Source organism: Phacochoerus africanus, chromosome 9, assembly GCF_016906955.1.
Source record: "Phacochoerus africanus isolate WHEZ1 chromosome 9, ROS_Pafr_v1, whole genome shotgun sequence".
Classification (NCBI taxonomy): Eukaryota; Metazoa; Chordata; class Mammalia; order Artiodactyla; family Suidae; genus Phacochoerus; species Phacochoerus africanus.
The window spans coordinates 39,623,322-39,648,667 of record NC_062552.1 but is presented as its reverse complement, the minus strand read 5'-3'; the positions used below and the strand labels follow the sequence as shown (position 1 = coordinate 39,648,667).

The following is a 25,346-nucleotide window of genomic DNA, read 5'->3' as shown; positions in this document are numbered from 1 at the left end:
AAGTGGGCAGTAGAGGTCCAGACCTCTGCCCTCTTGCCGCATGCAAACAAGAACCGGTTTCCTGCCCTTGCCTTGGGTAGAGCCATTAGCCTGGAGGAGTAGCCCTCCCCCACAGTAGCCCTCCTCCAGTCCCCCTTCATAACTCTTAGTGTGAGCTCTGGGTTTGAGGAGTCAGTGATTAGTACGAGGTGAAGAATGGACGTGATCCGGGGTACAAAGGTGGGGTCGTTTACAGGGTCAGGGGCGTTCCCAGCGCAGGGAGTCTTCCCATTAGTGCTCCTGAGAAGCAATAGGGTAGGAAAGAGAGATTTGACAGAAGGAGGGATGGAGCGTGGGTGAGTGGGCCAGGATCGATCCTGGAAGGTTGTGGATGGCAGCGAGGGAAGAAGAGGGCGGCGCAGACAGATGAAGCAGGTGATGCAGGATTTACAAACCGAGGAGGCGGGGGCTGGTGACAGTAGGAGGGCCGGCAGCCGCAAGTATGCCCTAAGCGTGCATGGGATATATATGAGAAGCGAGGTGGGAAGCAGACTGGTGAGGAGAGCAGAGGTGGGGCGCCGAGTGAGCGGCGCGGGTCGTGAAAGCGGAGATGCGAGATGGAGGATAACGGCTGCGCACAACTGGCCGACCCTTTACAGTCTGCTCCCATTTAGACTCCCACAATTTCCTCCTTCCATCGGAGAGACCGAGGTTCGGAAAGGTGGGGTGGCTGCGGAGGGTGGGGGCCCAGGGGAGCGCGAGGCCCGAAGGGAGGGGTGAGCTCCGGGGCGGGTGTGCACTGTGCGTCGCCGGGGGTGGGCGCCGGGCGCGGGCGGGTGGGGGACGGGCCGGCTGCAGCCGAGGAGAGGAGTGGGGAGGCGGGCCCCGCCGGCACACGCCGCCCCTGGCAAGCGGCCTGAACGCGTGCGAGGAGCCGCCGCCGCCGCCGCCGCTCGGGGTCGTCTTGAGCCCCAGATTCCCCAGCGCTCCGCTTGCTTGGCAGCTGCCTCGGCGCCTGGCTCCGCGGCCCGCTAGGGGCGGCCCCGCGCCCCCGCCCGGCCCCTCTGCGGAATCCGTCGGATCCAGCCTCGCTCTGCGCCCCGGGGCGCGCCGCCTCCCAGCCCGAGGTAAGAACCGAGAGGGCAGGGGCGCGCTGGGCTGGGAGCGCTCTGGGGATCTCAGGCCTGGCGCCGCGACCGGGGAGATAGGAAGGGGACGTGAGAACAAGTCCTGCGGGGAGTCGGGGGTGGGGGGTGGAGACCGCTCGATACCGGGAACCGGCCCCCGCGTCGCCTTCGTGCTCGAGGTAGCCTCTTCGCGCTGTCCCCACCCCCGCCCCCGGCTCCTCCTGCGCCCTGATCTCACTCTGCACTGCCCATCCTTCACCCCCTTACCACAGAGCCCTCTCCTGGTTCCTGTCTGCGGTCGCCTCGCCTCCTCAAACCTTTCCCGCCCCGCCCTCCTGCTGCCCCCACCCCCTTCTTCTATCTGGACTCCCCTCTCCCCGCTGGGCTACTGTCACTCGGAACCGGAATCCGTGCCTCTATCTTTGCGTCTGGCCGCCTCCCAGCCTGTGCTGTCCCACAGGTGTCCGCACATCCGGCGGCCCATCCGACCGTCCCTCCTGGGGCTGGCGCTGACCATGCCCAGCGGCTGCCGCTGCCTACATCTCATGTGCCTGTTGTGCATCCTGGGGGCACCCATAAAGCCTGTCCGAGGTGAGCGCTCCCCCGGGCTCCGGTCTTGGCCCTGTCCGGCGGTTGACCTCTGCTGGCCAGAGATGGCACTGCAGCCGCTGCGACCTGCGGGGTTGGCAACACCAGGACCGTCCCTTTGGAATGGGATGAGTCTCTGTTCTGTCCTGCTCCAAAGCTGAACCCACCCAATTGCTGGGACTCTGACTCCTTTCCCCAGCCCTGCATCTCAGGCAGCCGAACCCTGACCTCGGATTTACCCCTTCCACATCAATCTCTTGTAGCCGATGACTGCAGCTCTCACTGTGACCTGGCCCACGGCTGCTGTGCGCCTGACGGCTCCTGCAGGTACCTCTCCGGAGCACGTGCTCCCAAACCCTTTGCTCCTCGTCTCAGGCCTCCACACCCACAACCAGGTCAAGCTGCCCCAGAGGAGAATGTCAGAATGTCCAACGGGTTAAGTCCCTACTGCTCACTCCCAGTCCCCTCATGCATGGGACAGGCAGGGCAGATGGGCTAGCCCCGCCCCTGCCCCCCCTACCCCCTTTGCCTTGCCTCTCCTTTGCCTCTTGTAGCTTCTGGCTTCCCACCTTTACTCTCCCAAGTCTGATCCAGGAATTCTGCAACATTTCTCTTCAAGGTACCAGGAGAAAGAGCTGAAGCTTGAGGGAGGATGGAGATTGGGAGCCATGAGGAAAGTGGGAGATAAAGGAAAGATATAAAGAAAATTGGTTTAGCCTGGAAAAGAAAGGCTGTTGCCGGGGTTACTGGGGAGAAGCACTTATGAAAGAAGATCTTTCTTGATGAATGTAATTGACTCACTGGGGTGGGGGGTGGGCAAATTCTGTAGCAGGAGGAAAGTGGGTCTGGACATAAGGAAATGAGCTGACAAGGCAATAGGCTGGAGGGGCTGGGGGTGTTTGAGACTCTGCTAAGTACGCCGGGCCTTTGCCCTGGAATCAGGATGGGAAGACAGTCCTAATGACCTTTCAAGGTCACTCTTTTGGAACAATTGTTTCTAAGTACCTCAGACATTCCAGGAATGGTGTTGGGGGCATTACTTAATTTCTTTCTCAACACATTCCTGCCAGGTGTATCCCCAGTTTACAGATGAGAAAACTGAGACTCAGAAAGGTTAGACAAAGCGCAGAACCAAGACTTGAAAGCTGATGCCTGATTCCATATACGCGTCCTATGACCCTGCATGGCCCTTCATCTTCCTGGGATGGACCCGCTTTCCCTTAGAGGCTGTCATTTGTCCCCTGTTTCCTTAAAGCTCTGATCTTGCTTCCTCCATTTCTTCACATCGTTTTACCCAGAGCCCTGACCCTGTGCTTCTCCCCATCAGGTGTGACCCAGGCTGGGAGGGGCTGCACTGTGAGCGCTGTGTGAGGATGCCCGGTTGCCAGCACGGTACTTGCCATCAGCCCTGGCAGTGCATCTGTCACAGTGGCTGGGCGGGCAAGTTCTGTGACAAAGGTAAGGGAGTAGAGCGGGTAGCTATTGGGCTGGAGACCCCATGTGTCTTGGGAGACCATCCAGTGCCTCTTGTGTCCGGCTCAAATTCTCAAATACATAGTATTTTATAATTTTAGAATTTATACCTGTCTTCTGAATTGGTCCTCAACACAACCCCATGTGTTAGGCAAGGCAGCTGTGGAAAACTGTACTCTTATTACAGATGAGGAAACTGAGAGCTACAGACAAGATGCAACGTGCCCAAAGGCACTTTGAGACGGACTAACAGTGCCAGGGCGGCGTGCCTCCTGACTCCGAATTCAGTGTTATTGTTTTCCCCCACTGCATGGTGGGATTGTAGTATGAGCCACACACCCACAGAGCTCTGGGTGGGGCCTGGGCAGGTCTGGGTGCCAGACGTGAGGAGCTTTCCAGAGCCCTCCTGATCTCCTCTCCAGATGAGCACGTCTGTACCACGCAGTCCCCCTGCCGGAACGGAGGCCAGTGCATATATGATGGGGGCGGCGAGTACCACTGTGTGTGCCCACCAGGCTTCCATGGGCGTGACTGCGAGCGCAAGGCGGGACCCTGTGAGCAGGCAGGGTGAGTGCTGGCCCCAGATTAGATGAGAATCTGGTGCCGGAGGAGAGAGGACTGTTGAGAGGGTGGTGGGGAAGCATTAGGGCTGAAGGTCAGAAGTCCCCACATGGGGAGTTAGGTTGTTGCACAGTGGAAATGAACCCAACTAGTCTCCATGAGGATGTGGGTTCGATTACTGGCCCCACTCAGTGGGTTAAGGATCCGGTGTAGGTCTCAGATGTGGCTCAGATCTGGCACTGCTTTGGCTGTGGTGTAGGCCAGCAGTGGCAGCTCCCATTTGACCCCTAGCCTGGGAACTTCCATGTGCTGCAGGTGTGGCCCTAAAGAAAGAAAGAAAAAAAAAAAAAAAAAAAAGGAAGAAGTCCCGGCACCTGAGGATAAAACCCCAGGCTGCCAGAGTGACCCTGGGTTTTAAAATTTTTTTGGTATCATCTGAGCCATTTCTCCAACGACAAAAATGTGCAGGGGCTGGAGGTGTAACACATCAATGTGTGACTGTCCTGGCTGGGGAGGCTGAGGCCTAGGACTCCCCTCCATCCTCCCAGGAAAGCTGGAGTTCAGCTCCTAAAGTCGTTCCACACGGAGCCTCGTGCCTCGTGGTGATTGAGGTGGGCCCACAGGGCTGGACTTGTCCTTGTTTCCGCCTCAGGCCTGGGAGCCTGCAGGATAATAATAGTACGCTTGCCCTGAGCCTTGCCTTTGGGCCAGGCCCTCTGCTACCTGCCTGACCTCAGATTATCTCATTTCACTCTCACAATTTGGGAAGCTGGGTACTGCCCTTATTCTGTTTTTAAAATGAGGCATCTGAGGCTCAGAGAGAGTGGCTCAAGGTGACATTGTTAGAAGGGGTGTGTGTGGCAGTGATTAGGATGTCAACCCCGGCTACCCTGCAGGTGGCAGTCAGTAGAACGCTCTCTCCTCCTCCCCCAAGCTCCCCGTGCCGGAATGGCGGGCAGTGCCAGGATGACCAGGGCTTTGCCCTCAATTACACGTGCCGCTGCTTGGCGGGCTTCGTTGGGGCCCACTGTGAGGTGAACGTGGATGACTGTCTGATGCGGCCTTGTGCCAACGGCGCCACCTGTCTGGATGGCATCAACCGCTTCTCCTGCCTCTGCCCTGAGGGCTTTGCTGGACGCTTCTGCACCATCAACCTGGATGACTGTGCCAGCCGCCCATGCCAGAGAGGGGCCCGCTGTCGGGACCGTGTCCATGACTTTGACTGTCTCTGCCCCAGTGGCTATGGGGGTAAGACTTGTGAGCTGGTCTTACCCGTCCCAGATCCCGCCACCACAGCAGACATCCCCCTGGGGCCCACCTTAGCCGTCATGGTGCCAGCCACGGGGCCCATCCCCCACAGCGCAGGGGCCGGTCTGCTGCGCATCTCCGTGAAGGAGGTGGTGCGGAGGCAAGAGGCCGGGCTGGGCGAGTCCAGCCTGGTGGCCGTGGTGGTTTTTGGGGCGGTCACCGCCACCCTGGTCCTGTCCACGGTGTTGCTGACCCTGAGGGCCTGGCGCCGGGGTGTCTGCCCCCCCGGACCCTGTTGCTACCCTGCCCCGCACTATGCCCCGGCGCGCCAGGACCAGGAGTGCCAGGTTAGCATGCTGCCAGCGGGGCTCCCCCTGCCGCCCGACCTGCCCCCCGAGCCCGGTAAGACTACAGCCCTGTGATGCAGGTGGGGGCTTTTCGGCCCCCTCCTTCACCTCCTCTGCTGCTCGGACTGGAGTGGTCTTTTCTCACCACCCCTCAGCTGGGGCGCACACACTGAGGGACCTCAGCCTCATGCCAGAAATATTATTTTTTTAACACACAGAATGTAAGATGGGAATTTTATCAAATAAAACTACAGAAGTGCACGTGGGCGCCTTTGCCAGAAAAACCCGCCTGGAGTTCCAGATGCAAGAGGCCCAGAGCAGAGGGCAGCTTCTGGGGCAGCCGTGGGACCCTGCACCCAGGGGGAGTAGTTTGTACCCTTGTCCCCTCTGCGGAAGTGAGGGAGAGGTAGAGCCACAGAAGAGACTGTAAACAAGTGGCGTTGTCCCTGCGCTGCCCTGCAGCAGGGGGTCCAGAGGGAGGCCCTTGGGGCCGAGGCTTGGGGCCCTCAGGGAAGGGGGCGGGCTCTCTGCTGGCTGCTCTGCAGCAGCTGCTGGAACAGCGAGTGGGGCTGGCTGCGCAGGGCGGCAGGGGAATCCAGCTCTGCCACCCTCCCCGCTTGTAGCACCAGCACCCGGTCTGAGTTCAGGATTGTGTTGAGCCTGCATGGGAGAGGGTGGTGAGCTCGGGGCTGAAGGACAGTGCCCTGAAGAAAGCTGACCCTCTTTCCCTCCTCTCCCGCCCTGGACAGCACCCACTGGCCCCACGGGTTTCAGCCCCTGGCTCTGCAGACAATGGACTGCAAAGGGCCTAGGTTGGTGCCTGCAGAATGAAGAGCTGAGACACATGGGGGTTGGAATCTCCAGAGCACCAGCCCTGGGTCCCTCAAAGGAAGGGAAGCTCTGAGTCCGTGACCTCAGAGCCCCTGGTTAGGGTCTCACTCTGGGCACACCTGTGGGCAATGGTCAGCACTGTCTTGTTGGCAAAGCGTTGGCAGATGGTCTGCTGGAGCAGCTGGTCTGTCTTGTGGTCCACACTCGCTGTAGCCTCATCGATACACAAGATCTGGAATGTTGGAGAGGGTTGGGAGGAAGAGGGGAGAAGAGAATTAGCTGTGGCTGCTGCCCAGGCACTGGCGCCCACATCCTGGCCCGGCCCAGATCAGCCCACAGCTCCCCACTTCCAGCTCTACATGGAAAGCTGACTGGGTCCCTTGAGACCTCTCCTGGGGCCACTTCCTCACCTCCACCCCTGACGTGTCCCTTGCCTTCTTCCTGGCCCTCTTGAATATCCCCTCCTCTCATCTTACCTTGGCATCTGTGAGGAGAGCCCTGGCCAGACACAGCAGCTGCCTCTGCCCCAGAGATAAACTCCGGCCCCCTTCACCCAGCTCAGCATCCAGACCACCTGCAAAGCACAGCATCGGAGCTCCTGGGTTCCAGCCTCCTCTTGCCCCTGCCCTGCTCACTCCTTCTGCCACCACACAGGCTAGGACCTAGCACTCACCCATAGATCTGAGCACCCCACTCAAGTGGCACTGCTCCAAGGCTTGCCACAGGGCTCTGTCCTCATACAGGCCACGGGGATCCAGGTTTTCCCGAACGGTCCCACTGAACAAAAAGGGCTCCTGGGGGATGACGGCCAGCTGGGATCTGAGGGATCAGGGGAGGCAGGACAGGGGGTCTAGGCTGGAGATGTGGCCACTTCTGCTTCCAGCATAGGTTTTAGCTGTAGGAAGGGGACCTCAGGAAAGCTTGGGGATAAGACTTGAACACAGCCCCCACTTTGCTCCCCTCTTGGTCAGCCATGTACTGAGAATTGTGCCAGAGCTATGAGGAATGCTAAAGAAGCCAAAGGCCTAGACTCTGTCCTTAAGGAGCTTACATCTCACTGAGGGACAAAAAAAAACCCAGAACAAGCATGAGCTAAACTGTGTGGCACTGACTCCAGCCGTCACTGGGACAGCAGTGGCTGGCAAGGAATGACCAGAGTTTGACTGGGTAGTGGATGCTTCAGAGTTGGAAGTGGGCCTGAAATTGGGTCCTGAGGAGTTACACGGTCAAGCTCTAAGGTCAGACCACCATGGGTTAGAAGAGAAGACAGGAGGGATGGGGCCTGGGATCAGCAATGAGTTTTAGGACAGAGTTTCTCTACCTTTTTTTCATGTCATGGAACTCAGAGAAAATGGCACTAAGGGTAACGTGGTGGGTGGGGGTGGGGGTGTTTAGCTCCAGATGAGGCCACCTGTGGCCAAGGGCAACTGGTCCAGGTCTCCAGCTGTCCCAAGCACCACTTGCCAAGCCTGAGGGCATAGCACCTGGGAGGCTCTGATTCAGGAGAGTGACTGGTGGTCTGGAGTGGAGGGTATGTGCTGGGAAGTACAGGATGAAGCTGGGAAGGTGAAAACCTTAAGACCACAGCCATGAATCTGGACCTCAGCACTGGGAGGTCCCTATCCTTGCCTGCTTGTCACATCCTCCGTCTTGCTTCCTGATTGGCCCTGGCTGCCCTGAGTTTATGTAAAGGCTTCCTAGCTAGGCCTTTCTCCAAGGGCCAATAATCTGGTCCCCTCCACTCTGTCCCCCAGACCTGAGCTCGGCCAGCTCCAGCTGGCTTGTGTCCACGCCGTCCAGCAGCACTCGCCCGGAGCTGGGCTCCAGCAGCCGGAAGAGCACCAACAACAGGGAAGACTTGCCAGAGCCCGTGCGGCCCACGATGCCCAGCTTCTCTCCAGGCTGCACGCGGAAGGTCACCCCATCCAGGGCGTTGGGCAGCCCTGGCCGGTACACCAGCACCACATCCTGGAACTCCACGCTCCCCTGGCTCAGCCAGCTGATGCCCAGCTGGTGGGGCCCGTGGGTGGGAGAGGGAGGGAGATGGGTGAGAAGGGGAGGAATAAGGAGGGGCGGGTTGGAGAGGGGAAGGAAGGGAGAGGAATGACGGATGGATGGTGTGGGGGGAGACATGGGGGAACAAGGACAGTGTAGGCGGGATGGGAGGATGGACATAAAGAATGGGGATGTCACAGGGGACATCAGAGGAGCTGAGGAGGATGGTGAGGACACAAGGAAAGGAACTAGGGGGATACTGGGGCCCTCAGGAGGGTCCCTCAGGATTCCAGCGCCCAGGCTGGGGTAGGGGTGCAGGCTACCTGCGGCCACTGGCCCCGGGGCTCCTGGGGCAGGTCACAGGAGTACTCCTCCAGCCGCTCGACGCTCACGAGCATGGTTTCTGTCTGCGTGAAGCTGCTCACCAACCCCGAGAGCAGGCCCGTCAGGGACAGGGCGTAGGATAGCGACAGGCCCACCAGACCTGGGCGAGGGGAACACCAGCGCTAGGGGAGGCGTGGATGCTGGGAGGCGTGTGGGGAGGAGTGGGCAGAACAGGAGAATCCGGAGCTGTGCACCGTGGGCATTTAAAGGAAGCCAGCCCTGAAGCAGGAAGATGCAGAACACAGACCAGGCCCACAGGAAGCTGGATGCTGAGGGGTGCGTGGTGGGCCTGGAGAGGCTGCAAGGGATGACAAGTAGAAGGCAGGTGGGTGGGGTCAGGGTGCTAAGTGCTGGGGCTGGGGGTGAGCAGGAAAGGGCAAAGATCAGACTGGTGCTAGTCCCAGGTCCACCACCACCTGGGGAGGGACTCCTGGGCGAGAGACCCAGTTTCCTTGACTCTAAAATGGGGGTGATGGGAATTACAATACATCTTCACAGAGAACCCTGGGCAGGAGGTGAAAACGCTGGGGGCCAGTGTAGGAAGAGGTCTGGGGCAGCGCTGGGAATAACCCACTTCTGAAGTGAGAGTGAAGGGTCCTGGGGCAGCACCTGGGTTGGCGAGGCCCTGCTGGTGCTGCACCAGAGCGATGCCTGCAATGGCACTGACCACGGTGGCCCCCATGAGCTGTAGCCGGATGTCCAGCCACTGCATAGTGGCACTGGAGGCAAACTGGCACCTCTGGTTGAGCTCCAGGAGCCTCTGGTACTCCTCCTCAAACCTGGAGAGGGAAGCGAGGTCACTCCACAGCAGCACTGACCAGCACACACTCTTCTCTGCAGGATGCCTCCTAGGAGCGCATCTGTACACCCAGGGGCCCCACCTCAGGGGTAGACAAGCCAACGTGCTCTTTCATGCGGGGTCTGCTCAGCCTCGCCCTCCCCGTTTGCTGTTTCTTTCCTCTTTCCCCTGGTGCCCTCACCCACCCTTCTCTTCTCAAGAGACCCGAGACCCCCTGTTCTCAGGGGTCCCTCTCCTCCCCTCCCCCCAGCACCTCACTCCCCTGGCTTGGACCGGAAGAGGCAGACCTCACGTACCTGTAGGTGGCCCCGGCGGCCCGGAGCACGGGGAGGCCAGCCAAGGTGTCGGCCAGGTGGGTGTAGAGAGGGGACAGGGTGAGGCTGCCCAGGCGCCGCAGCTCCCGCGAGGATGCTCGGTAGTGGCGTTGCACACGGTAGTAGATGGCGCTCAGGGGTGGCAGCAGCAGCAGCAGCCAGGGCAGGCCGGAGCCCAGCACGACTAGGAGGCCCAGCAGCCCCGCCGTGTTGGCCAGGAGGATGTTGAGGATGAAGGGCAGGCTGTCATCCGCACAGGCCACGTCAGAGGAGAAGCGGTTGAGGACCCGGCCCGTGGGTGTGGAGTCGAAGAAAGTCACTGGCGCCTGGGAGAAGGGGTGAGGCTGGGCAAAGGCAGGGCCTGGGGAAAAGCAATGGGGGCAGCCCCAGCGGGGAGGTGGGGCTGGGGACGAAGGCCCAAGGTAGAGAATAGGAAAGGAGTCAGGTGTTCTCTAAGGTTTGGGGACACTGAGGAGGGGCTGGAGGAGCTTGGAGGAAGAATAGCCCAAGGAAGGAAGACAGAGCCTCTCCATCCCCCTGGCCAGGGGTGACCCTGAGAGGCCATGCTAGCCATCCCTCTACCTCTGTGCTTTCAAGGGAAGCTCACCTCCCTCCAGAAGATGGGGATTTCAGGCCACGAGTGAGCTTTAGTTAGATGTCAGGGCACGCATCCTGACCTCACGGCTGGACAGGGTATGAGGGCAGTGGTTTGAGTCAATAACCTCTCATGGTGAAACGCTGAGGTTCTGGAGTCAGACTGCTCCTTGGATTCCAGCGTTGCCACTTACCAGACATGAGACCCCAGGCAAGGGCTTAATTTCTTCAAGACCCCCATCCCTCATCTCAAGAAGGAAGACAGTAATGGAACCGCAACCTCACTGGGCTGAGCAGGATTGAAGCCATGCTGACAGCAGGCAGGAGCTTAGTACAGTCTGCCGGCTATGTGCCAAGGGGTCAGTAGTTGCCAGCTATTTAGACTACTTACTGTTGGAAGGTGTCATCTCAAAGACAACCCTTCCCCTTTTCCCACCTTCCCTGTCCCCCAACTCTTTGCCATTACTTGGGGATCAGTACTATCTTAAGGCAGGGCATGAAGTCAAAGGACTCACTGAAGCACCTTCTACTGCCCGCTCAGGAGAAGTTAATTCATCATGGCCTGAAGATGTGGGTAGGTGGGTGCAGCTGCTCCCTGAGTGGCGAGGGACATGGTCCTGGGTTCACGGCCACAGAACTCGGCTTGCCCAGGTCATGTACCCTCTCAGAGCCTGTCTCCTCATCTGTAAAATGGGAATAACAGTACCTACCTCACAGGGTTATAAAGTGGCCCTAGGAAGATAACGGACAAGTAAGGGCTTTGTAAGAACAACAGCATTGTTAACAATAATTGCTAACTGAGCACTTACTGTGTGCACGGCACTATCCCGAGCCCTTCCAGGGACTGATTAATCCTCATAAGGAACCAGAGGGTAAGCAACAGATTAGAACTGCACACAGCAACAGGGGTGGATTTTATAAAGAGCTCTAAATAAAAACTAAGGAAAGGGATGTCATTTATAAAGCCACGTGCACACAAAATAGAGGCATTTTGCAAAAAAGATACATATTAAACCCACCTAGAATGGTTGCTTATCAAGGAAAGGAGGGGACGTGAAAACAGGGTTTGCAGATAAAAAGGGATGGGGCAATAAATAAAAAAGGGACCTCACATGAACTAAGGGGTGATGAACTCAGCCTTCTGAGCTTAAGCCCCAAATGGAAGTGACTGAGGAAGGTTCTCTCTGCCCACTTTACAGATGAGAAAGCTATTGGCTTAACTAACTGGGTTTGAACCCAGGCAGCTGCTCTGCTCTCAGCCTCTCCAGGTCCCAAGGTGTCATGTGCCGCACCCATCTGTGAGAGGCTGTTTTCTCCTGGGGACCAGGGGGTGGGATGGGCCCCAGTGGAGCCCAGGTACTGGGTTGAGCCCCCAGGCCACCCCCACGCCCCTGTCCCCTCACCATAAGGACTCTACACAGCAGGCGGCGATGCAGGGTGGCAGCTGCTCGGAGGGTGCCCGCCGCAAAGAGCACTGCCCGGAGAAGGGTGCAGAAGGAGTTGACACCAGCAATGGTCGCGTACACGGTGAGGTAGAAACGGATGTCTGAGGAGCCATTGGGGGCAGCTTTGGGCAGTGGCAACACCGAGGTGCTGGGTGGTGGGGAGGGGGCTGTGGGTAACCAAAAGTGGGGCCACTCAGGGGTCCCTTCCCCACCCCCACACCACCTCTCCCCACCCTCCAGACGACACAGGCCCTGGAACACCAGCCCCCCCACCCCTTGCTCCCTGCCTGGCAACCACCCTGAGAGCCCCAGGCCTGCGCCCAGCCCTGGCCACTCACTAGAGGCTTCCAGGGGAGAAGAGGAGCAGCTGGGCAGAGAGCAGCCCTTCAGAGCTCAGACTGCTAGGGGCTGGCGCCTCCTGGGAGTTATTCTTGGCTGCCTTCAGCTGAGAGATCCAGTGGGAGAGCCACCAGTCCGCGGCGTTCCTGGTGGCTGGGTGGGGATGGGAAGAAAGCTGCCAGGCTCATCTCCCTTCTATTCAAAGCCCCCCTTCCTCCGCCCTTGCCTCTGGGTCTACCCTCCTTCACCCCCCACCCTCTGCACCGTGCACCACACACATCCTCCCTGCACTTCTTTTCCGGGCCCGTCACCCTTCAGATCTGGGGAGAGCATGGTCCGGGATTTGCCGGATGGGGCTCCTAGCCCTGGGAGCAGATCAAGAGATGGCTATGGAGCACACCCATCACCCATGGTCCCTGGGATTCTCGGAACTGTGGACATGCCTCTTGCCCCCAGCTGTTGCCCACGCCCAGTGGGTCTCTGGGCTTTATACAAGGTGACGATTAGCACAAGGTGATGGGGACCTAGGCAACAGGCTATGGTGGGATAAGAGCAGCAGGGTTTCTGCCTACCTTGCATGAGGAGCAGAGAGAAGAGGATGGCGAGGGCCAGGCCCGGGCCCATGGCCCTCCAGTACGCCCGGTACACATGGAAGGCCACGGCGCCCTCCTTCTTGCTTTCGTCCTGCAGCAGGCGGTCAGACGTGCTCCCCTCCACGTCCAGCCCCTCCTTTGTCTTCTCTGGGGTCTGTACTGACTGGGCTGTGGCTGCAAGGATCGGGGAGGTGGGCAGAGGGGATTAGGTTTGCAGGATGACGGCTGAAAACCCGAGGGGCAAGCAGGCTTTGTAGAAAGAGCTCTCTGCAAGTGTGCCGGCAAAGTGCAGGCCCTTTCCTCTCGCCCCTGGACCATACCTGGGTCAGACTCTTGTCCATCCTCAGCCCAGGCTTTGGGGACAGCTTGTACCAATGGCAGGATCTCAGAGGGGGGCCCTGGAAGGCAGCAGGGGAGGTGAGGAGGGGGCTGTTCTGGGTATATTCTATGCCTTTCTAAACATGTGGGCCAACTTACTGCCTGTGCTCTTTGGACCTCCTCCCTGACCTTCCCCAGCGGGGCTCTGCCCTGGACCCCAGACCCTGAGAAGGTCCATCAAGTCCATCCCCCTGTGCCTGGAGTCCCATCAGTAGAGACAGAAAATGTTCGCCCCTAGCAGGAGAGTCAGGGCCGCCTCTGAGCACCCTGTCCAGAGTCACCTCCCACTAGTGCTGGGCTTTCTCCTCATGCTTCAGGGAACTCTCAACACTCTGGGGGAGCTTCCTTTCCTCCTGTTTCTGCAGGTGGTCGTGTGCCTCGGATGGATGAATGATAATCCATCAGGGCTTCTGTTTGTTTGTTTTTAAGTAAAATGAATGTTCCAAACCTGACTGCTTTCTTTTCTCCGAGGACATGAGACTGTTCTCAGAGATCCTGGACCTTTAAGTTCCCAAAACCTGTGCCCCAAATCCCTTCCCTCCTGCTCTCTGCTCCTCACACCAGTTCTGTGAAGCTGGGAGAGGGTTTCCTGCTAGACAGAATGATGACAAGGCCCAGGCCACACATGGAGGAGACGCAGCATCTACAGTCAACAATCCATCTGTCACACCTGGGAGGATGGCTCCCTCGCCCTCCCTGGTGGCCCACAGTACCGGCCTGGACGAGGCGCCCGTTCTCCATCAGCAGCACCATGTCAGCCTTCTCCAGGTACTCGGTGCGGTGGGTGCAGAGCAGTCGTGTGGTGTGGCCCAGCACTCCTAGGATGCACTTGTGCAGCAGGTGGCTGGCCACGTCTGCATCCACAGCGGCCAGGGGGTCATCGAGGAGATAGAGCTCCTTCTCCTAGGGAGAGGCGAGGGCACTGTGGGCACCAAGTCCTCTGGCCAGAACCCAGACCTCTCCTAGGACATGATCTCGAGGCCGTCAGAGAAGATGGCAGAGAGGAACTGTGGGGCCTGCCCCTACAGCAGTAAAGAAGGTCAGACTGGAGGGTAGATGTCCCTCCAGTCAAACAAGGCCAGTGCTCCATTTTTCTGGGTCCCAGTGCCTCAAGCCACATAATACTTTTTATTTATTCATTTATTTAATGCTTTTTAGGGCGCACCTGTGGCAAGTGGAAGTTCCCAGGCTAGGGGTCGAATGGGAGCTGTAGCTGCCGGCCTACGCCACAGCCACAGCAATGCAGGATCCTTAACTCACTGAGTGAGGCCAGGGATCGAACTCGCATCCTCATGGATACTAGCTAGATTTGCCTTGGCGGCGGCACAACAGGAACTCCCACATAGTGCTTTTTGAAGGGCCTATAACTGCAAAAGGGGGACAGGATGGCCAAGGGACCAACACCTTAGGAGCTTGGAGGGGGCTGGGGAAAAACCAAAGCTGATGAACATTCCCCTCCTCCGCTCACTCTTCCACGCTCCCGAGCCAAGCTCTGGACCCCCCCATCTTTCACTTACCTGGTAGACGGCACGAGCAAGGGCGATGCGGGCCCGCTGTCCCCCGCTGAGGGTCACGCCCTTCTCCCCCACCTCTGTCTGGTCTCCTGCAGGCAGGATCTGCCGGGACAGGCCCCCTGGTGTTGGTCAGTGAGCTCCCCAATACCTTCTACCCCATTGCCTATTCCTCCACAGGGAAGAGATGGTGGGGGTCATAGAGTCAGGAGAGTGGACTTGAATTTGGGGTTGGGGGCCAGAGGGGACAAACCACAATTCCAGCAACAACTAGCACGTGCTGGACACCTTCTGTGGGTGGAGCACTTTACAGGCAGCGTCTCATCTGACCCCCATGGCGACCTTCTGAAGTTGGTATTGGTCCCTTTTCACAGATGAGACCAAAGCTCCAAGTCACTACCCTTCCCAGGGTCACTCCACTGCTAGAGAAGAGCAGGACACGGATATAAACTCCTAACCAGTCCATCACACTTGCCACTGTGCTTTTTTAACTGGCAGGGATGATGATGGGCAAATTCAATGAATGCTTTATGTTTTTTTTTGTTTTTTGGTTTTTGGTTTTTAGGGCCACACCCACAACATATGGAGGTTCCCAGGCTAGGGATCCAATCGGACCTATAGCTACTGGACTACACCACAGCCACAGCAACATGGGATGTGAGCCGCATCTGCGACCTACACCACAGCTCACAGCAACACCAGATCCTTAACCCACTAAGCAAGGCCAGGGATTGAACCCCCATCCTTATGGTTCCTAGTCAGATTCACTACTACTGCGCCACGATGGGAACTCCAGCTTAATAGTTTTTTAGAGAAGGAAGGTACCCCGAGCCTCCCTGTGGCCTCGGGAGGAGTCTCCTTAGCTGAGGGGTCCCCCCACAGCAGAGGAAGCACCTGTGGTACACCAGATGGAGACCCTGGAGGGAAAAAGCTTTGTGAGTCATCATTTTTCTCAGTGTCCAGGACACTTTCCTGTACCCAGGAGACACTTGGGAAATGCCTGATGTAGAAACAAATGGTAAGTGGACATAAGAAGCCCCGTGGTCAGGGTCAAAGGTCCTCCGTTCCAGGGCAGTTTCACATTTACCTGGACAGGGCAGTGCTGAGGCCAGTCCTGCAGGGGACGTGGGGGCTGGGCAGAAAGTCACAGGAGCAATTGGGACTCTCGTCTCCCCTCAACTTAGCACTCTGAGTGTGGGGATCTACTGGGCATGCCAGGCTTCTCTACAATAACCCTGACCCTTCCAGTGGGAGGTGGGAGAAGGCCTCTTGAACCAGAGCCACTAGCCAGACCTCCAGAGAGCTAGGCCTCAGAGGAAATCCTCCTCTAGTCCCAGAGGCCCAGTTTCCCCCAGCTGTTGTGGGGAACACCCAATCACCACCACCTCTCCAGGCCCTGCCCAGAAGCTGGACAGCGCAGGAGACCCAAAGCCTGACAGCGAGTCCTGGGTGAGTGATGCCTGAGTACAAGCAACCCCGTCCCAGAGCAGCATGTCTCCAAACTGTGGTGTCAGGGACACAGGCAGCGGGCAGCCAGGCACTCACGCTGAGGTCATCGTTGAGGGCGCAGGCCTCTAGCACTTCCTTGTACAGCTGAGCATCAAACATCTTCCCAAAGAGAATGTTGTCTCGGATGGTAGCAAACTGGATCCAGGGTTCCTGGGTGGCCAGGCCAAAGCCTCTAGATAGCTCCCACACCGCCACCTGCCCATGCAGCCTGCGGAGAGCCAAGGAAGGAGCATGGGGGACCGGCTTCCTACTGGCCCCTCCCTGCCCAGCCCCTGCCTCCCAGAAGCTTCCTCAGACTGCTGTCTGGTCCACAGGGTCCCCCTTCATGTCACATGGCTCTCTGGGTTGTCAGCCACTGAGGTGGAGGGGTCCTGAGGAGGCTGGAGGCCCATTCTGGACTGGGAAGGGAAGAAACTGGTCTCTAGCTGCTGCCAAACAGCTGTCCCAGGTCGATGTGTGGCCACCACTCTACATGCATTGACTCTCCTGGGGAAAGACGAAGGCCCGCCTTCCCACCTCTGTTCCTCTAGGCATCCTTCCCCTGCACAGGCACTTTGCTGAAAGAGTAGCTGATGCCGGACGCTTCCCTTTATCCCTTCATGCACTATCACAGCCCCTCTAACACTCTGCTGTGATGATCGGGGAGGACCCCCTTTCTCACTGCCGGCCCCTTTCCAGATGAAAATTCTCCCAAGAAATGGACCACTTGGGAGAATTGTTCATCTTGGCATCTCGGATCTCTAAAAAGGCATCCACTACGTAGCAGGGGCCAGGTAAGTGCAGAGCAGAGGACGAGGCGGGCAGTGGGCACTGGAAGTTGCTTACCTGTGGAGCTCCCCAGAGATGGCGGCCAGCAGCGAGCTCTTCCCACAGCCTACCTTCCCCACGATGCCCACCAGCATCCCCTACAGGGAAGCCATACGAGGAAGGGTCAGGTGTCCCTCCTGAGGGCCTGGGCTGCCCATCACCCCATGGAGGCTCCTCTCTAGGCCCCAGTTAGCCTGGAGAGAAAGAATTCCCCACCCCTCAGGCTGAGCTGTGCCTCAGTGACTGATGCCCCGCTGGCCCTGGGCAGAGGGGAGGGGAGGGTGTTTTATTCTCTACTCAGAGGAGCATCGGTGTCGCTGTGTGAAGGGCCTCTGGAGGGGAGCAGTGTTCCAGAGAGCATGGAAGGAAAACTGCTTGAGAAGCTCCAAGAAAAGGTCTGAGGCTGGCACCCCAGGGTGGGGGGAGGGGAGGGCAGGACTCCAGGCTCTGGGGCCTGGCTGCGGGGCTGGCTAAGTCCACCTGCAGCAGCTCACAGCAAAAAGCAATGTTTTGCACAGGTGCCCATTTCTGCGATTTGCAGTTTAAAATTCTTTGTGCTCCCTTCATGCGTTCATGGAGCTATCTCCCTGTACACAACGGGAAAAAGTCCTTCTTGAGAAATGGATGGGGCTTCCTGCTCAGTCTGCGATGCCCCCACACTGCCAGCCAGGGCTGACCTGTCTCCAGGTGGGCACCGGACCAATCCGAGACCCTTCCTGGGACTCCTTCGTCTTTCTGGCTGCGGCCTGTGAGTGGAATGGCTCTCTGCAGGCCCCTCTTCTGCTCAGGTGAGAGCAGGTCCCCAGAGAGAAGAGGCAGATAGAGAGAGAGAAGTGGAATGGAAGGAGCAGCTCGGCGAGTTGGGGCCTGGCTCTGGGCGGCTGCTGACATCTGCCCATGTGCTGGTCTGTGGATTCCGCAAATCATCTCTATATCCTTCTTACAAATTCTTGTTGGCTTAGGCTAGCTTCAGTGGGTTTCTATGACTTATATCCAAAAAAGCCCCAATTGACACGTTAGTGAAATTCCTTTGAAAAATTCCAGCCTTGTCTTGCCTGAGCTAGGAGGAAAAACAAAACATTCAGCTTGAGCCAGAAATGTGAGCCAAATGTGGCAGGGGCGGTGCAGGCAGCCCTGGAGAACGATGGGTTGAGCTGCAGGGCAAAGGGTTGGACTCGGGTCAGGGGAGAGGGAAAACTCAGGACTGGGTGAACAGGGGTCGCCATCCTGCCAGGAATGCTCTTTCAGGTGTTCCTTTGACAATGCCTGCCTGCCATGGTGTGAGTCACAGGGTGTGATTCTTTTTCACCAAGCTAAATAGAGGATTAGCAATGCCATTTGCAAAATTCTCTGAGAAGGGGGCTGCTGGGCCTCTCCCACAGGTCCCCAGCCTCAGGGAGATGCTGGATAAGCTCTGGAGTCTGAACTTGACAGCCCCAGGGGAACACAAGAGACAAGGGCAATTGTTGGTCTGGACTGAGTGGATGTGAGCCGTGTGGCGACCAGGCAGATGGTGACTGCCCTGAAGCAGGACATGGTGCCAAAATGACCTCTGGAGAAGAGGGTCATCTCCTCTCCAGTTAGAACCTGCTCACCAGCTCTTCCCTCGGTAATTAGAGCCAGTTTGTCTGGGGATGCTGCATGTCCCTCATTAGTCTGGGGACTCTGCTGGGGTGTCTGACCAACGAACCTTCTTTACTTGGAGGTGACTGATGAAGGTCTCCTGGCTGGTTCCAGCTGGGTCCCAGGAGAACAGGGCTTCATGGAGCTCTAAGGCCGCAGTTGGATCGGTTGGGGGATCTGAACAAGGAAGAAGTTGCTCAACTTGGGTTTTTCTTTTCATCTTTTTATGGCTGTGCCTGCAGCATATGGAAGCTCCTGGTGCTAGGGGTGGAATTGGAGCTGCAGCTGAGGCCTACACCACAGCCATGGCAATGCTAGATGTGAGCCACATCAGCGACCTACATCGCAGCTTACAGCAACACCAGATCCTTAACCCACTGAGTGAAGCCAGGGATCAAATCCACATCGTCACAGATGTTATGTTGTGTTCTTAACCTGCTGAACCACAACGGGAACTCTCCAACTTGGGTTTCTAATCCACAACCAGGGCTAATGCAGCCTCGGCCTCACTCTGAGGAGTCTCCCTTAGGAAATGGCCACCTGCCCTGCCTGGATTCTGCTGCCTCTGGCTCCTCTTGGCAGCATCTCTGTACAGCAACCCAGGGGCTACAGTTCCCTCCTCCCCTTGCCAGGTTCTGCCCCCCAGCTTCCCATTACCTGGGCTGTAGTAGGCCTGGGGGTTGTGGTTGGGAAGGTCAAGGAAACGCTGGATCCGGTCCAGGGACACTTTGGCCTCCAGGAGGCCGTTGATCACCCAAGGGAAGTTGTTGAGGGGAAGGATGAGCATGCGCACCAGCGCCAGGGCCGTGAACACCTGAGCAGGGTTGAAGGTGGGGAAGGGGCTGGAGCATGACCTGGAGCTGGGGAATTATCTGAAGGCTTGCTCCATGGGTGGCCCTGTGGACAGGTCTGTGGAGGGGACAACAGGGCAGCACTAGAACTGAGGGGCTGGCTGGACGATCCTTGGGTTAGAGGTGGCAGAGGTGGCCACAGCAAGAATCCTAGAAATTCCAGATGTTCCCCCAGGGATCCAGGCTGCTCCATGATAAGCACACCAGCCGAGCTCATCCTGAGACCTTCTCAGAAGTGCTAAGCAGCAACATCATCTGGTGAGACCCAGCCCTGGATCCACCCAGCACTGACTGCATTGTGAATTTTTTTCCCCCAAGGCCCTCAGAATGAGGATAAGGGGACCTGGCTGGAAGTTGGAGAGGGAGGAAGAGGAGAGGAAAAACAGGAGTTCCTTCACAGAGGGAAGGGTTTTACACCTGAGGCCCCGGATGAAAGGTCCCTTCAGAGAAGTTCCCCCAAGTTGGGAAAGAAGGCGGCCTTCCCAGCCAGCACTGAGGGCTGGAGCTCACCCCCCACCCCTCTGCCGTCTCTGTGCTGCTGCTTGCCTCCCACACCTTCCGACAGCCATTCCCCCCCTCCCCGCCCCCAGGGCCTTACTTTGGTGGCAGTGAGCTGGTGCCCCATGAGGACATAGGTGATGAAGATGATGATGGAGATGACGACAGGCAGGGCAGCCCACAGGTACACACAGGCCGCATCCAGGTACTTGATGACCCAGAGTCGCCCCAGCTCTCGAGCTCGGCAGGCCTCTACGCGGGCCCCCAGCGCCTGCTCCCACCCGAAGAACTTGATGACACGAATGCCACTCAGCAGCTCTGTCACAAGCTAGGGACACAGACAAGAGGGCAGTGCAAAGTGGAACCACTGCTCACGTGTGTGCCCCTCTGCCCAGTCGCCCAGGCTCCTGGCACAGGCTGTCAGGTACTCTGAGCTCCCCCTAGGCTCCAGCTGGGGACACCTCCCTAAGAGATGAATTGGTGGAACGTGTTGGGGGTGGGGTCACCATATTGGGGTAAAAGCACTTCTTTCATTTGAGGAGGGACTAAGAACTATTCCCAAGGCCAGAGGATGTGGGCTCCAGGGGCTGGTCACCAGGCCGGCCGTGGCTTGGGTGCTATGGGAACTAATCTTAAAGGAGTATGCAGGTGTGGGAGGCCAGACCACAGGTCAGGCAGGCGGATGGGCAAGGGCCAGAGAAACTCCTTGGATCCCAACCTTCAAACATCCCCAGGAGTTCCTGCCATGGCCCAGCAGTTACCGAACCCAACTAGCATCCATGAGGATGTGGGTTCGATCCCTGGCCTCGCTCAGTGGGTTAAGGATCTGGCCTTGCCATGAGCTGTGGTGTAGGTCACAGACATGGCTCAGATCCCGCATTGCTGTGGCGTAGGCCAGTAGCTATAGCTTCGATTGGACCCCGGTGTGCTGCGGGTGTGGCCTTAAAGAGACAAAAAGACCAAAAGAAAAAAGAAAAAAAAAAATCCCCAACCTGCAAGCCAGGGAGGCACTGGGGTTGGTAGCTATCAGAGGTAGAGGAAAGGCCCCAGGTCACACTCAGCTCTCAGGGATGCCCTCCTCCCCATTAGCACTCACAGCCATTCCAGTAAGAGGCTGACAATAAGCTCTAGGCACCTGTCTGCAAAGAGACCACAATCATCGCAGAACCCAGGAGTGACTCAATACCTAGAGGTGGCCCAGGCAGGATAGAGACCTACTCTGTTCCCCATAGCCCACCTCTAAGAGGTAGCTGGGGTCCTCCTAGGCCTCTCCACAGGTGGCTACCGGGTGCTCTGTGCCCAAGATGAGGAGGTAGGAGACTGGGGTCCTGGCTCTAACACTAAAACCCCATTTGGCCCCAGATGGGTTACTTGCTATCTGTTGCTGCTCAGGGCTGCAGGAGCTAAAGGGCCATGTTTACCTAGGGTTGCTTTGTGACTGGCACTTTGTCATCTCATAGGATCCTCCCAATCATGCTCTGAGGCAAGCTGCTATTACCCTCATTGTAGAGATGAGGGAAGGAAGCCCCAAGGAGGTTAAGCGACTTGTCTGAATTGATCAAACCTTAAGCGGTAGAGTTGGGATGTGAACTCATGTCTGTCTTTCTCCACTCTGTGCTCTTAACTTCTAGATCAGGCTCACTGCCTCAGGTACAGTGCAGGGGAAGACCTGGGGCCCAGGATGCTGGGGGTGGTGGGGGTGGGAGTGGTCTCTGGATGACTCAGGGACCCCAAGCAGCCCTTACCTTAACCCGTGCGTCCTTGTGCTGGAGCATCTCCTGGTTGCTGGCCATGATGCGGGTGGCAATCACTTTGTTGACAGGTACCAGCAGCAGGGCCAGGATCAGCCCACCCACAAAGGCCACACCCACCTGCTGGTGCAGCAGGTAGAGGGTGATGGCCAGCTGCAGAGGCAGGCCCCAGGCCTCGTGGAAGCTCCCGGCGAAGTTGAGGAGCCGCTCAGAGTCGGTGCCTAGTAGGTTCAGGACCTCCCCTACAGGAGGGCGTCTGGGCCCCAGATGTAATGCCTTTCGGTACAGGATGTTCAGCACAGCCCCCCGTGCCTGAAGCGTCACCTTCCGTACCTCGTACCCGTACTGATTCTGCAGCACGGCGCCCAGAACAGCTCCACCAGCCAGCCCCAGGGCATACAGCAGGCCGTTGCTTAGTGGCTCCTGCCCCTCCTCCAGGAAGCCCACCAGCAGGGACAGCAGCAAGGGCCCAGAGAATCCCAGCATGGTCCCCACCAGCTTCAGCAGTCCAAGAGCCAAGTAGCACTGCCCAAAGGTCCCATACAGGGCCCTCCACAGCCGGGCCCCCTCCTGCCAGTGTGCCTGGAAGATATGGGCTAGGTAGGTTGGGTGCAGCCGGCGGGGGAGGCGGCACGTGTCCTGGGGCTGCCGGAGTTCCCTGCGGGCCCCACGGGCCAGCAATGGTGCCAGCCAGGCGTAAGAAAAGCGTGACAGCCAGCTCTCTCCATCTTCAGCTACTTCGGCTTCCTGTCCCTCAGGCAGGAGGGGCTCCTGGGCCCAGGGTTCCCATGGCTGCCCAGGGACTGCCCAACCCAGGCCATAGGCCAAGAGTACAGCCAGTTGCAGGATGATGAGGCACAGGCGGGACAGAGGTCCTGGGAGAAGAGGGGGCAGAAGTGTGCCTCGCTGGCAGTGCCATAGCAGGGTCAGCACTAGGGCTGGGGCTGGCAGGAAGGCAGCCAGGGCCAAGGCCAAGGGCCCCCGGGAGCGGCCATGAGGGGAATGAGACAACACCCACAGGGCCATGCTGTGGCTGATCCAGGCCACAGCCGCCATGCCCCCTGCCAGCACCTCTAGCCCTACGGGCCCTGGGCCTGCCCCTGGTGGCAAAGCGACTGGAAGGAGGTCTAGCAGTGGAAAGATGGAGAGCAGGAAGGAGGCTGCGAGTCGGAGGCGCCAGCCGGGACTGCGGTGTGGGATCCAATCTGGATTCCTGGAAACAAGGGGGAAGAGAGAAAAGAAGGCATGTCATGGTGGACCCAGAGCCCAGACCAACCTCCAGTAACTCATTTAGCTAGAGGGAATCAACTCCTTTTCCTGCCTTGTATACCTTATTTCCATCCAACTCTACTTTGGAATCAGGGCTTTTTTTTTTTTCCCCAGGAACTCTTCCTGGATTAACCTAATCCATTTTCTAATCTACTACATCATCTCGGATCATTCTTTTTTCTTTTCCTTTTTCTTTTTAGGGCCACACCTGTGGCATAAGGATGTTCCCAGGCTAGGGGTTGAATCAGAGCTGCAGCTGCTGGCCTATGCTACAGCCACAGCAAGGCCAGATCCGAGCCACATCTGCTACCTATGCTGCAGCTTGTGGCAACGCCGGATCTTTAACCCACTGAGAGAGGATAGGGATTGAACTCACATCCTCATAGTTGGGTTCTTAACTGGCTGAGCCACAGTGGAAACTCCTCTGATCATTCTTTTGCCCAGAAATAAACAAATTCTGAGTTAAGGTACTGAACATGAAGACCCTACTTACAAAAATAAAATAAAATAAAATAAAATCCCTGAATGTTCCTACAGACAACTACTAAGGGATGAGAATTAAGTGTAGATTAAAATGTTTTGGGATTTCTTTAAAAAAATCCACCAGTCACAGTTATATGGAAGAGTTTATATTTGGGTAAAAGTCAACCTTTAATAATTCTATTTTCTGGAATTCCCATTGTGGCTCAGCGGGTTAAGAACTGACATAGTGTCCATGAAGATGTGGGTTTGATCCCTGGCCTCGCTCAGTGCATTAAGGATCTGGCGTTGCCACAAGGTGCAGCATAGGTCACAGATGTGGCTCAGATCCGGTGTTGCTGTGGTATAGGCCGGCAGCCGCAGCTCTGATTCAACCCTTAGCCCAGGAACATCCATATACTACAGGTACAGCTATAAAAAGGAAAAAAAAAAATTCTATTTCCTAAGATGTGGGGATGGAAGAAAGAACATTGTGAGCCCTTGGAGGTTGGTACCCTGGTTCCAAGATGGCATAAACCAGCCTTAGAAACTTGGGCAAGTCTCTTTCCCTCTCTGCATCTCATTTTCCTCATCAGCACAGTGAGCAGTGAGGAGTCTGGACCCAAAGCCCTCTGAGGTTCTTTCCTGTCTGAGATTGTGAATCTCTCTAACCCTCTTCAGCAACTTGCAAAAGTCTGTCAAGTGAAACGTGAGATAACCACAATTTCTATGGATTACAGGATGGACCGTCTTGTTTTCTCCTTACACTGTGAGTTCCCAAAGGACTATGTCAGTTTTGTTCCTTTGTTTTTGTTTTGCCTTGTTTTTGCTTTTTAGGGCCACACCCTTGGCATATGGAAGTTCCCAGGCCAGGGGTCGAAAGGGAGCTACAGCTTCCATCCTATACCACATCACCTTAGAGAGGGTCACATTCTGTCCATTAGACTAGAGACTCCCAAAGACAGACTAGACTTTCCTCCTGCCTTGTCAGAAGCCAGAGCAAGATGACATTTAGCCATAACTAGCCATATAGGAATTAGTATAAAATCAAGGTGAGTTTAGCACCTGCAAATTATAGCCCCCAGTTCAGGAAGGATTAAGGTTCTGATTTTGCTCTTCTCTTCTACCCATTACATCCTCTCCACTTGAATACATATACTTTTCTTAGCCTAGAAACAATGAGGTTTCGTAGACGGAAGTGGTAAGGAACTGGTCCAACAACTTCAGAACATGTTAATCTTTTTGGCTTCAAAACACTGCTCACCCACTTTTGCCTCCAATTCATGACAACTGTGTTTGGGCATCTGAAGATCTACAGAAGTCATGATTTCTACATGGCATTGGGACTTTAAAAATGTGCCAGGCACTGCACTGTATGCTTAAACACATTATGTAATTTAAATCTTCCAACAGCGCTATGAGGCTCAGGGAAGATAGTTAACTTGACCCAAAACAGAGTGGCAAAGTGGTGATGCCCAAATTTTATTCTTCTTTTGCCCCTACCCCACAGACATATTTCAGTTACACTGCCGCGGAAACGTGGGTTTCGAGCGAGGTCTGCAGGCACACATGGACAGGTGTCTTGCATCCGTCTCTACCCACCTCGGGTTGCCCCAGTGGCAGGCACTGAGCACGGAGAGGAGCGCGTGGGGCAGGGCGCTGAGCACCAGCTGGGTGAAGCAGTGGCCGGTGGTGTCCCCCTCCCACACCGGGAGCGGCTGCAGCGCGCTGGTACCGCACAGCTGGGCCAGGAACCGCTCCATGGAGGCCTCACCTGCGGGGAAAGCCGAGGGTGAAGAGAGAGAAGCTTGCCCCTAGAAAAGGGAATCCGAATTCCCAAGTGCTAAGTGCAGAGAGCCGGCACCCGGGGGGCCGGGACGCTGATCAGGAAGCGGGGGTGGAGCCAGAGTGACAGTGCGTCCCCGGTGGAAGCAAAAGAGCGGGCTACCGGCTTGGGGACCCTGGCCAGGCCCGCTTGGCACCCTCTAGAGGCGGGATGACCTCCCAGGCGCCTCTCGGGCCTTCCATTTGCAGGGCTTCTGTGCGCGTGCGCACCGCTCTCAGTCTGCGAAG

General features: G+C 57.2%; 2 protein-coding genes across 5 annotated transcripts; one reads left to right on the top strand and one right to left on the bottom strand.

The window, feature by feature from the left end:
* Positions 1 to 483: 483 nt before the first annotated feature.
* On the top strand, positions 484 to 5,584 carry DLK2 (delta like non-canonical Notch ligand 2). 3 transcript variants are annotated; one of them, XM_047794625.1, is made up of 7 exons: positions 484 to 690; positions 983 to 1,106; positions 1,567 to 1,697; positions 1,958 to 2,021; positions 3,022 to 3,152; positions 3,590 to 3,734; positions 4,663 to 5,584. In XM_047794625.1, exons 3-7 carry the CDS (start codon positions 1,622 to 1,624, stop codon positions 5,396 to 5,398), a joined length of 1,152 nt encoding a protein of 383 aa, XP_047650581.1. In that variant the 5' UTR covers positions 484 to 690; positions 983 to 1,106; positions 1,567 to 1,621; the 3' UTR covers positions 5,399 to 5,584. The 3 variants fall into 3 exon arrangements, with proteins under 3 accessions (XP_047650581.1, XP_047650582.1, XP_047650583.1); XM_047794626.1 differs by having other exon boundaries at positions 484 to 700; XM_047794627.1 differs by lacking the exons at positions 484 to 690; positions 983 to 1,106 and having other exon boundaries at positions 1,130 to 1,697.
* On the bottom strand, positions 5,544 to 25,186 carry ABCC10 (ATP binding cassette subfamily C member 10). Of its 2 annotated transcripts, XM_047794623.1 has the most exons (21): positions 24,876 to 25,186; positions 21,540 to 22,758; positions 19,895 to 20,122; positions 19,103 to 19,259; positions 18,513 to 18,622; positions 16,841 to 16,920; positions 16,052 to 16,223; positions 14,513 to 14,611; positions 13,709 to 13,898; positions 12,938 to 13,015; positions 12,597 to 12,791; positions 12,024 to 12,177; positions 11,644 to 11,833; positions 9,629 to 9,972; positions 9,143 to 9,312; positions 8,473 to 8,633; positions 7,911 to 8,164; positions 6,828 to 6,973; positions 6,631 to 6,728; positions 6,274 to 6,386; positions 5,544 to 5,983 (listed from the first exon to the last, which is right to left on the bottom strand). In XM_047794623.1, exons 1-21 carry the CDS (start codon positions 25,034 to 25,036, stop codon positions 5,830 to 5,832), a joined length of 4,473 nt encoding a protein of 1,490 aa, XP_047650579.1. In that variant the 5' UTR covers positions 25,037 to 25,186; the 3' UTR covers positions 5,544 to 5,829. The 2 variants fall into 2 exon arrangements, with proteins under 2 accessions (XP_047650579.1, XP_047650580.1); XM_047794624.1 differs by lacking the exons at positions 5,544 to 5,983; positions 6,274 to 6,386; positions 6,631 to 6,728; positions 6,828 to 6,973; positions 7,911 to 8,164 and having other exon boundaries at positions 8,561 to 8,831.
* Between the last annotated feature and the right edge of the window lie 160 nt (positions 25,187 to 25,346).